At 35.7% G+C, this 12887-nt stretch overlaps 1 protein-coding gene across 1 annotated transcript in view; it reads right to left on the reverse strand.

The window, feature by feature from the left end:
* Window positions 1–1180: 1180 nt before the first annotated feature.
* The window catches only part of LOC136320008 (killer cell lectin-like receptor subfamily F member 1), a 28543-nt gene continuing 16836 nt past the window's right edge, over window positions 1181–12887 (reverse strand). Inside the window, exons 4-6 of the mRNA XM_066253158.1 lie at window positions 5764–5918; window positions 4288–4400; window positions 1181–1313 (exon numbers count right to left, since the gene is read on the reverse strand). Of these exons, the coding sequence (XP_066109255.1) occupies window positions 1181–1313; window positions 4288–4400; window positions 5764–5918 (401 nt within the window). The remainder of the gene's footprint in view (window positions 1314–4287; window positions 4401–5763; window positions 5919–12887) is intronic.

Genomic DNA, 12887 nt, shown 5'->3' on the forward strand with positions numbered 1-12887 from the left:
AAGGACTCTGGCTTAGAATAATGTGGGCATATTCCTGTTATTGAGTGAGTTTAATTTTTTAAATATGAGGATTGAGGGGTCTTGAGATATTCAAAAAGAGATGCCCAATGGGTAATCCACTATAATATGGTCTAAGCTAGAAATAAAAATTTATGAGTTATCAATAAATTGATGGCAATTGAAATTATACAGTGGATGAATTCAGCCAAGAATTGTGTATTATAGACAATCCACACAAATTCTGAGGAACAGCAGTATTTAAGAGTTCAGAAGAAGATAGAGACACTGCAAGAAAGACTGAGAAGAAATGGCTAAAGAAGTAGACTGAAGTTCAATACAATTTGGTGTCATAAATCTCAGTTAGAGAATATTTCTAGAACAAAGGGTAGGTCAATAATAAGCAAACTTGATAGTTAAAATGAAAGATAAAAATTTCTCATTTTATTTAGCCAGAAGAAAGTCATTGGTGATATGATAAGAACACTTTAGTGAAATACTAGGAAAAGCAGAGGCCAAATTTTAGAACTAAAGTGGGTGGTAGAAAGAGAAAAAAGGGAACATCAACAATTTTTAAGAAGTTTGACTTATAAGAAGCAGGGGGAAAAATGGACAGAAACTAGAAGCCACATGTGGTTGAGGGAAAGTTTTCTTTTTGTTCTTGCATGTTTAGTTGCTGATAGAAAAGGAAACATAAGAAGTGAGGTTAGAGAGGAAGTAATCAAGGAAGGGATTTTAAAAAAATTAAAATTGATGTAATCCTGACTATAAACTTGGAGATTGGATTTAGACAGAGAGATACTGCTTCTTTGGTGTTAGGAAGAAAAGAAAAAGTAATGAGATGGAGACAAATGTGTAGACTCCATAGTAGAAAGTTCAGAAAAATATCATCTGATGTCATCTCTTTAAAAAATAAAATAAAAAGGAAAGAAACAAACAAACAACTCAAGCTTCTCTGTTAATGGTGATTGAGAGGTGCAAGCAGAGAATTTTTGAGGAGATAAAAGGAAAGTTTCTGTCTGAAATAGCCACTTCATGAATGGAAAATGACTATGGAAATATAGTGTGAGTGATCAGGTTGAACTAAGGACTCAGTTTTGTAGAAACAAAGTGTTTCTACAAAAATGTGTAAATAAAGAACATTTATAAAAATATATTAATGGGAAAGATACCTGTGATCAATTTAGAGGTCATTGTCTGAAGAAATCGCATCTTGACAAATCCAGTAGCTATGAGTGTGACATTTTTCAGAAAAAACACCCTTTTTTGTTATCATAGCACAAGCCTTGTCCTCAACCTTGCCCGTGACATGAAATCTGTAGGGGAAAAGCACAATGGTATACATTTTGTGTGTTTTCTCTCTTCATAGAAATAATGTACTACTCTACTCTCCAAGCTAGATATCTAAGACACTGTAATATTCAGACAAGAAATGCACAATAAACAATGACTTGTAGAATGAAGAAATTGTTACAAATAGCTTTTTAATCAAAATGGTCATTCATAAATAGGAATATTGCATGGAATAAAAATGTGAATAAGAAATTCTGGTTTCTCAATGCCATATGATCATATGAAAATAGAGATCTTGAAGGATTGTTATTGTCTGAATGTTTTAACCCCTAAATACAATGGTATTAAGAAGTGGGGCTTTCAAGAGGGCTTAATTTATAAGGGTATACACTGGCTATAATGACTATGCCAATGTAACTTGTAAAATTTGGAGGAAGATTGTTCATTTTATCATACATAAGACAAATACAAAGTTCTGTTTCTAAGGCTGTGTGCTATGGTCTGAATGTACATGTTCCCCCAAATTTATATGTTAAAATCCTAATACACTCAATGTTATAGTATCAAGAAGTAAGGCTTTGGGACAGTGATTAAGTCATTAGGATGAAGGTCTTATGAATGGAATTTGTTCAAAGAGACTCTAGAGCTGTGATGGCAAACCTATGACACGTGTGTCAGCACTGACACATGTAGCCATTTTCAATGACACGTGGCTGCATGAAGTCGCATACCAGAGAAGTATGGGGCTGCAGGCCAAGAAGGATGTTTCATCCTCGGCTCCGGAGCCAAGGATAAAACATTTGCTATAGTGTAGACCAGGGGTCTCAAACTCGTGGCCCGCAGGCCGCATGCGGCCCGCCGAACAATTTTGTGCGGCCCGCAGACTAATCCACGAAGTTCAAAATATTTTGGATAAAATTAAGTAAGCCTAGGGGCCTACTTGTATTTTTCATTTCTCTAGCATCCAAGCTAGATATTAGCTTAGTTAACAGCAGTTGTGATGCGAACTACAGTTTCTGGTCGTTTTGTGACACTGAGTAAACTGCATGTACGATTGTGCTTGTTGTACTGATTTTTTTGGTTTTCAACTGCAGTGAGAAAAGTGTTGCGTAACAGTTGCCTTTGTAGACCTAGTGTGGCCCGCCGAACGGCTGTGATCTTGCTCTGCGGCCCACATGCTGAGTTGAATTTGAGACCCCTGGTGTAGACACTCTGTGCCAGAGGTCTGTAGGCCAAAACAACAGAACTCCGGCACAGAGCGTCTAGTTCTGGGACTTCTGGTTAGGCCGTTTTTCTCGAAGTGACACACCACCCGAGTTAGGCTCGGTTTTTTGACGAATTTTGACACACCAGGCTCAAATGATTACCCATCACTGCTCTAGAGAGATCCTTAATTCTTTCTACCATATAAAGATATGGTGAGAAGGATCTAGCTACACACTAGGAAAAAGGTTATCATCAAAACATGACCATGATTGCACCTTGACCGAAGAATTCCACCCACTGGACCTGTGAGAAATATATTTTTGTTGTTCATACACTATCTACAATGTGGTATTTTGTTATCATAGCTCAAACATTCCTGCCATTTTTTGGAGAAAAATTCATTTTGCTACTCTAAAATTTCCGATTCAAACTTTTTGAATATCTGTAATAATTGAATGATACCACCTCTACAACGTACAATATAATAATATTTATCATTTTATGATTTAGAAATATCAACACATCCAAAAATATGTATGGTTTTCAAAAAAATATTAAAGAAATTTTCTGTAAAATAAGTCAGACCTAAATCCCAAATGTCACACCTTTCAAAAATCTTCTCACACTAATTGTGTATAATGAGGCTCCTTGGGTCTGCAAGTGATCCTTGGAAAGAATACTCTTTGGTACATCTAGACTTTACATGCTGAAGATGGCAACTTCCCCTTTTAGTTCTCTTTTTTGAGTCTTAGACAAATAAGCCATAAGGTAAAATATTGTCAATTTTAAAAACCAGATTATAAATTAATAATTTAAAGCAAGTTTGCACTTAGGTTGAAGGAACATAACTCTAACAATATGGTTATAGTTTTCTATTAGAAATAATTATAGATAAAATGTTTAAATTAATTTAGTGTGTGTTGTGTACAGAGAGTATGGCATGGGTACAAAGTGTAAATTTTAAAGAGAAATATAATAAATGGTTTCTGGGTAAAAATATTCATTTAAAGAATGACATTCTGTTTCAGAGTATTTTATGCTACCCTTCAACCAGCTCGGGGTGCCTGCTATATCACTCAAAAACATCTATGTGCTTTTTTATCTTCTTTTATGAAATTTAAATCTCTCTGAAAGCTACCACAAGAAGCAAACTTTTAATTTTAAAAATAAAAATTAAATTTTTAATCAAGAAGTTTAATTAACTTTTGATGATATCCAAAACCTTGATACTGAAATTAGAAGACTTCACCTTGAATCTCCATCCCTTGACCTTCTGCCTGTGTTTTGGGGGGATTGGTGCATAATCTCCAAAGATTCAGTATTCTCTACTTACGGAATGTAAGCTGAAATGAATGAGGTACATAAAAGTGGATATAGACATTGCTTATTGGGGTAAAAGAATTTTAAAAGAGTCAATGACCTCTCGTATTATGTATAACTTATTACTTAATATTCCCTAATAATTAGAATCCTTCTAATAAACAAAAGAAAAGCTTTAAAGAACATTTCATAAGCACTTAAATTTAGAGAATTTTATATTGACTACAATTTTCTATTTCTACCTCTAGCATTATAGGTAATTGAAAACAACGTCCAACTATGAAAATAAGTTAGCTTAGGAATCTTTATTTGTCTAAGGAAAATTTCCTGAGCATACATTAACAAAGATCAAAGTCTTCAATCTAAAGAACCAATTGGCTGTCTAGAGTTTCAGAAAGTTCCCTGTAGGCATTGGGATTGGCTGCTGAGCTGTTATATTTCTCCAATTGTATTCAAATGCTAAACACTCACAACTGTGGATTCAATGGGGTGCCATCCAGCCAAGTCCATGTTATTTGTGGATGTGTGATGTTCAGTCCAATCCAAAAGTAGATTCCATCTTGTATACTAGTTTGTATGAAATCCTGTGAAAAAGGATCCAGAGGAATTTAACTGAGTTATACTTATTTAAATAGCCTCTTCTACTTTTTCCAGACTTTAAAAGGTTTTGATATTTATCTCCCTAATTAGGAAAAGCTTAAGAAGGTTGAAGAGGTTTTCTACATACTTTGAGGAGGAAATCAATATAGGAAGACATTCAAAATACATGACTCTTGCATACATTGTGTGAACACACGTTCTGCTTAAGAGAATTCATCAAGAGAATGTGAAGCAAAAACTAGTAATGAACAAGTCTACCTAAAAGTGCAACAACTACTCATGGATTGCTTTGTTTACCAATGTGCTGTCTTGTAGAAAAGCGGGGCCTAGTGAAACTTTACACAAATAAAATATAAGAGCCTGTATTTCCTACCCAAGCTACTAGGGATATTGCCAAATATTGGTAATACTTTTGCTAAGTACCTCAAAGAACTTTTTCTCCCCAAGAGGTAGTGTGAAAGGATGGCATGGATATCCTAGCTTTGCAATTTACTTGGAGAATGAAATAGACTAGTTTATACAACCTGTCAAGTTCTGCAGATTCACATGACCAGGCAGTGACGCAGTGGATAGAGCATCAGTCGGGGACGCAGAGGACCCAGGTTCAAAACCCTGAGGTTGCCAGCTTGAGCATGGGGTCCCTGGCTTGAATATGGGATTATAGATATGACCCCATGGTTGCTGGCTTAAGCCTAATGTCGCTGGTTTGAGCAAGGGGTCACTTGCTCTGCTGTAGACCCCCAGTTAGGGCATATATGAGAAAGCAATCAATGAACAACTAGGAGTCACAACGAAGAATTGATGTTTCTCATCTCTCTCCTTTCCTGTCTGTCTGTCCTTATCTGTCCCTCTCTCTGTCTCTCCCTCTCTGTCACAAGAAAAAAAAAGCTCTGTAGATTCTTCTTATGAAAATGGGGAAAATACTGCCTATGTCATTAGGTTAGGTTATTATGAGCACTAAGTTATATAACATTTGTAATGTGCCTACCACAGTGCCTGCTATATGACAGGAATTCAATAAATGGCAATTAGTAGTTGTAGTATAATTCTTGGATTATAAAATGTACATATTTCTCCCGATTCTTTTTTATTATGATTTTTTTTCTTAGATTTTACTTTATGGTTTTTAAGGAGAGGAGAGAGAGAGAAACAGATGGTGAGGTGGGAGAAGCGGAAAGTATCAACTCATAGTAGTTGCTTCTCATATGTGCCTTGACAGGACAAGCCTAGGGTTTTGAACCCATGACTTCAGGATTCCAGGTTGACACTTTATCCACTGTACCACCACAGGTCAGGCAATTCTCCTGCTTCTGAAAGGGTTAGTTTTCATTGCAAATTAGATCTTACCAGTTCAGCCTTGTCTTGGATCATCAAGAGATGTGACTTCATTTTTAAACAAGATTTTTGGCTATCAACCCATGATTTAAAAGTTTTTAAAAAGTTATAACATTTCCCTTTCTCCTGAACCCAGTCATTAGGGCATAAATTTAGTCTCGGGTTTGCTGAAATGAAAAAATAAGAAGAAATAAGAACGAGAACAATGTTTTAATATCAAAAAACAATTTTTGCACTAATTTTATAAATTGTTTCCTTAAAAGTAAGTAGTCTCACTTTTAAGAAATAAACTCTACCTCTACTGATTAATAGTCTCTAGACAAAATAAGTGCAAGAAATATTCATAGTTATTATTTATTATTATATGTCAAATAATCTTCTGAAGTCTTTATGCACATGAATATATAAAATGTTTTCCCTTACAAGAAACTTAGAAAATCCATAAAATGATTAACTTCATGTTCCTGATTTTGTAAATAAAGATTTCGAGATTAAGGTTAAAGTTAAGGGTAAACTGGGAAACTAAATGTTAAATGACTTACTAATAGAAGGTCGTCTAACTAATAACTGATAGGACAATGAAAATTTTAAAATAAAACAGAGAGCCTAAAGGGCATGAGAAGAAAACTGCTGTGGATAAAGAAGTCATGTTCAGAGTCTGCTTTTAATGCAGAAGAATGTATCTCATAATACACTGTATTAGCAACTCTATAAAACAAATTGTTCAACACAATCTTAATATGTTTATTCCTCAATGGCCACCATACTTATTTCAGTAAGGATCCAGGATGGATGTGGAGGGTATTCTGCTAAGTGAAATAAGCCAGTCAGAAGAAAACAATTACCATATGGTTTCATTTATATGTGGAATCTAATGACCAAAGTAACCTAACAAACAAAAATAGAAGCAGACTCATAGATACAGAGGACAGACTGACAGCTGCCAGAAGAGAAGGCAGTTGGGGCGTTGATAAAAAGGTGAAGAAATTAAGCAAAGAAAATAAAGTTCATAGACACAGACAACAATATGGTGATAACCAGAGGGAAAGGGGGTGAGGAGGTAGAAGAAGGTATAGGGGGATAAATGGTGATGGAAGGAGATGACTTGGGGTGTTGAACACACAATACAACACACAGATGATGCATTATAGAATTGTACACCTGAAAGCTATACAATTTTATTAACCAATGTCACCCTAATAAACACAATTTTTTAAAAAATAAAGAAAAGAAGGCAGAGTTCTTTGGGGGAAAAAAAGAAAAAGTTTGAAATAATATTAAAATAAACCTATATTCAGAAATGAATACACACAAGTTTCAATTGAACTAATTTGTTTTTTTATTTTAAGCTGAAGAGTAGGTATGTAAGTTTTGATTGTATTATATTTAAATTTTTATATATCTAAAATGTTGCATATAATTTTTAAAATATAGTATCTATAAATTTGGAAATAAACTTATATGTTTATATTAAATGAAGTAAACTTGAAAATATAGTAAACTATATAAACCCTATACAAAAGTTAGTTTTTACCATTAGACCTATGGGAGCTTGTTGAAAGACAGTATAAGAAATCATATTATTTTGGGATACTATCACAAATTAAGTTACTGTTTTGAATGAACAAACTATCCTGATTCTTTATAACCCTCTTCCAAAGGCATTTTAAAATAATAACAATAAAGTGGTCATTGAAATAATGTTTTTAATAAATTAGGCTTTATCTGCATTGGCCAAAAAAATACCCAACAATACAATGGAGAAAAATTTTAGTTATGATAAAATTCAATATTATAAATTATTGACAAAAATAAATGACTTTAAGCTCTCATGCTTGTTCAGAGGTTTACTGTAATATGCCCTTTGTGATGGTAGCATTTAGCTTCTAAATAATACATGAATTATTCACATCACTCTTTTTTTATTTGCCTGAAAGTCACATACCAAAGCAATAAAGAAGAGCAGGTTTCTTCCAGTACAGTAAAAATAAAACTTTTTTTCTATAATAAGCACTTATAAATAAGAAAAAGTTAGCATACTAATTTTTTTTAAAAGGGGACAAAGATGATGAACAGGCAGTTTACAGAATAAAAATGCAAATATCCAATATATATTACTTTATATTTAATTTTCCAATTATTTAAGAAATAAAACTAAAATTAACCATGTGTATTTTTATTATACATTAGTATTTATAATCTGAACTTTATCTGTGTGTGTATATTAAAAGGGTTCAGAGGGTAAGAAGATGAAATGGAAAAATAAATATTCAAAAGAGATGAACTTTATCAAAATAAATAGTGACTGAAAACTAAGAGAGTATGCTGCCTCTTATTACTTTATAGAGTTTGTTTTGTTAGAGACTAGTACAAAGAAGAGCTCTGTGTGTAAGAAGTTGGACAGCTATTGTAGGAAATCAAGACTTAGAGGACATTGTAGAATATGTTAAAGTGCTTAGACTTTTATTCTAAGAACTATAGAAAGTCATTGTAGGGTTTTAACCACAGGAATGCCCTGGCCACTGGGCTGCATTTTAGAAAGATCATGATGGCTACAGCTTGGAGAATGAATAGAGATGTGCAGAATGTTAGTTAATTAGAAACTCCCTTCTTCATGAGACACAGTGATATCTAAATAGCTCACAATACAACCTTTTGACATAATTTTTAAATTATGACCTAAAACATCTTGATCACATAGTAAAACAAGTAAGTACCAAAACAGTAACCACTATAGTATAGAAGTGTCATCTAATGTATAAAAATAACTGGTACTTTATTTTTTTCTTAAAAACATGTGCTGCCCTGGCCGGTTGGCTCAGCGGTAGAGCATCGGCCTGGCGTGCGGGGAACCCGGGTTCAATTCCCGGCCAGGGCACACAGGAGAAGCGCCCATTTGCTTCTCCACCCACCACCCCCTTCTTCCTCTCTGTCTCTCTCTTCCCCTCCCGCAGCCAAGGCTGCATTGGAGCAAAGATGGTCCGGGCGCTGGGGATGGCTCCTTGTCCTCTGCCCCAGGTGCTAGAGAGGCTCTGGTCGCGGCAGAGCGACGCCCCGGAGAGGCAGAGCATTGCCCCCTGGTGGGCAGAGCTTCGCCCCTGGTGGGCGTGCCAGGTGGATCCCAGTCGGGGGCACGCGGGAGTCTGTCTCACTGTCTCTCTCCGTTTCCAGCTTCAGAAAAATACAAAAAACAAACAAACAAACAAAAACCACACATGTGCTCATAGCAGTTTTATTTATAATAATCAAAAACTAGAAACAACACAAATTTCCATCATCTATACTATTGCAGTGTAACACTACTCAGCAGCAAAAAGCAATGAACTATAGCATGCAACAACCTGGATGAACCCCCAAATCACTATGCTGAGTAAATTAAAGACAAACATTAAAAAACATATACTGTATGATTCCATTTATTAAAATTCTAGAAAATGTGAAGGAATCTGTAATGATATAAAACTGATCAGTGATTATGTAAGGCAAGGGATGAAGGGAAGAATAAACCACAAAGGGCATGATGAAAATTTTCTGTATTGAGATTAAGGTGGTTTGTTGAGCATATTATACATCTGTCAATACTTTCAAATCACAGGCTATATATGGAAGCAATTTATTTTATGTAAAGTATACTTCAGTAAAACCAGGACATTTCTTATGACAATCTTTTGAAAGAGTTTGAATATAGAAATGAATGTCATGGTGATCGCTTTCAAATAGTCCATGATCCCCCTCCCCCAAGTATTACTCTTTTGCATGCCTAGAAACTGGTAGATTTGTACTGATCCTTTTGCTTTCCTCTTGTTCTATTTGTAAATGCTACTTATATTTGCAATGTGGGAGAGAGATTCAATGTGTGGCAGACAGAATGAAACTTTAACACTGTTTCCTCAAAATCAGAGTTCACAATCAGTTAAGTCTTCCTGACAGAATACAGTGTTTAAATACTATTGCTGACTACACCCAGCCAGTGAAACAAAGAATAATATTTCACGAGCCCTGGCCGGTTGGCTCAGCGGTAGAGCGTCGGCCTAGCGTGCGGAGGACCCGGGTTCGATTCCCGGCCAGGGCACACAGGAGAAGCGCCCATTTGCTTCTCCACCCCTCCGCCGCGCTTTCCTCTCTGTCTCTCTCTTCCCCTCCCGCAGCCAAGGCTCCATTGGAGCAAAGATGGCCCGGGCGCTGGGGATGGCTCTGTGGCCTCTGCCTCAGGCGCTAGAGTGGCTCTGGTCCCAACATGGCGACGCCCAGGATGGGCGTGCCGGGTGGATCCCAGTCGGGCGCATGCGGGAGTCTGTCTGACTGTCTCTCCCTGTTTCCAGCTTCAGAAAAGTGGAAAAAAAAAAAAAAAAAAGAATAATATTTCACGAAGTTGAAAAATCTCTTAATAAAGCAATCAGATACTTTGTCTGTAGACCTTGTTAGGGAAGAAAGACTCCTGCAACATTCAAATAGATTTTACCCTAAGAATGGTTCAGGAGCATTTTAAAGTATCATAAATGAATGTGATATCATATAATTTCAGACAAAGATTATCCATATGAATTTAACTAGTTTTTTAACTGAATTTATTGGGGTGAGATTGGTTCACAAAACCATACCGGTTTCAAGTGTACAACTCAACAAAGCATATCTGCACACTGCATCATGGGATCATCTCTGCAAATGAAGTCTGTTTCTGACCCGTTTATTCTCACCCTTTGCCCACCTTACCCTACCCCACCTTTCTCTCTGGCCATTAATATGCAGTTGTCTGTGTCTATGTGTCATATATATATATATATATATATATATATATATACACACACACACACACACACACACACACACACACAAACACACATTTCTTTCTTTTGCTTAATCCCTTCACTTTCTTTAGTCTAGACCCACAACACCCCCCCCCCCCCGACAGCTGGCAGTCTGTTCCAGGTATCCAGTCTGTTTCTTTTGTTCATCAGTTTATTTATTAGATTACACATGTAAGTGAGATCATATGGTATTTGTTTTTCTCTGTCTGGCTTATTTCAATTAGAATAATCTCCTGGTCCATCTATGCTGTCACAAAACATAAAGCTTCCTTCTTTTTTTATGGCCATTTAGAATTCCACTATATAAATGTACCACAGAATGTTTATCCACTCATCTACTGTTGGGTACTTGGCTGTTTTCAGATCTTGGCTCTTGTGAATAATGCCACAATAAATATAGGGGTGCATTATTGTTAAGTGATAGGAGGAGAAATAGAGAGACAGGCTCCCGTAGGCATCCCAACCGGGTTCCACCCGGCAACCCCCTGTGGAGCAGATGCTCAAATCAACCCAGCTATCCTCAGTGCGCAGGGCCCACACTGGAACCAATCAAGCCGCTATCTGCAAGACAGGAAGAGAGAGAGAAGAGGGAGAGGGAGAGGAAGAGAAGCAGATGGTCACTTCTCATGTGTGTCCTGATCAGGGATTGAACCCAGGATGTCTGCATGCTGAGCCAATGCTCTATCCACTAAGCAAATTGGCCAGGCCCTCTTTTGAATTAGTGTTTCAGGTTTTTTGGATATATTCTTAAGAGTAGAATTCTGGGATCATAGTGCAGCTCCATTTTAAATATTTTGAGAAAACTCAATACTGTTTTCCACAGTGGCTGCACCAGTCTGTATTCCCACCCAACAGTGCACAAGGGCTCCTTATTCTTCACATCCTCACCAACACTAATTATTGTTTGTTGACTTATTGATGAAAGCCATTCTGACAGATGTGAGGTGATATCTCTTTGTGTTTTTAATTTATATTTCTCTGATGATTAGTGATATCTGACGTTTTTTCATATGTCTATTGGCCGTCTGAATGTTCTCTTTGAAGGTGTCTGTTCAGGCCCTTTGCTTATGTCTTAATTGGGTTGTTTGTCTAGTTGGTGTTGTTATATAAGTTCTTTATAAATTTTGGATATTAATCCTTTATCAGATGCATCACTGACAAATATGTTCTCTTATTTGGTGAGTTGCCTTTTCATTTTGTTGATGGTTTCCATTGATGTGCAAAAGATTTTTAGTTTGATGTAATCCCACTGTTTATTTTTTTCTTCATTTTCTTTGCTTGAGATTTATCGCCAGAAATATTGCCATGAGAAATGACTGAAATTTTACTGCCTATGTTTTCTTCTAGCATTTTTATGGCTTAATTTAAGTCTTTAATCCCTTGTGAGTTTACTTTTGTGTAGTGTAAGAAGGTGGTCTATTTCATTTTTTGACATGTGTCCAATTCTCCAAACACCATTTATTGAAGATATTGTCTTTAACTTAATGTTCTTTCCTTCTTTATCAGATATTAATGGACCATAAAGGTACGGGTTTATTTCTGTGCTATCTATTCTCTTCCATTGCCCCATAAGCCTGTTTTTGTGTCAGTACCAAGTTATTCTGATTACTATGGCCTTGCAGTATAGTTAGATATCAGGTGATGTGATACCTTCAACTTTGTTGTTTTTTGACAAGATTGCTGAGGCTATTTGGGGTTATTTTTCTTCCATATAAGTTTTTGAAATATTTGTTTTATATCTTTGAGGTATGTCATTAGTATTTTAATAGGAATTATATATTGAATCTGTAAATTGCTTTTGGTAGTATGGACATTTTAATTATGTTAATTTTTTCTACTCATGAACATGGTATATGTTTCTACTTATTTGTATCTTCCTCAGTTTCTTTCTTCAGTATTTTATAATTTTATTAATACTAGTCTTTTACCTCCTTGATTAAATTTATTCCTAGGTACTTCATTTCCTGTATGTGTTGCAATAGTAAGTGGTATTGTTTCTTAATTTGTCTTTCTGATAGTTCATTATTGGTGTACAAATACGCCACCAATCTTTGAATATTAATTTTGTATCCTGCTACTTTGATGAATTAATTTATTATAACTATTATGTTTTGGTTGAGTCTTTGGAGTTTTCTTTATATATAGACTATCATGTCATCTTCCAATTATAGAAGTTGTACTTTCTCCTTTCCAATTTGGATACCTTTTATTTCTTCTCCTTGTCTAATGGTTTTGGCTAAGACTTCCAGTACTGTGTTGAATACCAATGTAGAAAGTGGGTATCCCTGTCTCTGATCTTAAGGAAAAGGCTTGGAGTTTTGTTCATTG

Source organism: Saccopteryx bilineata, chromosome 1 (genome assembly GCF_036850765.1).
Source record: "Saccopteryx bilineata isolate mSacBil1 chromosome 1, mSacBil1_pri_phased_curated, whole genome shotgun sequence".
Lineage (NCBI taxonomy): Eukaryota > Metazoa > Chordata > Mammalia > Chiroptera > Emballonuridae > Saccopteryx > Saccopteryx bilineata.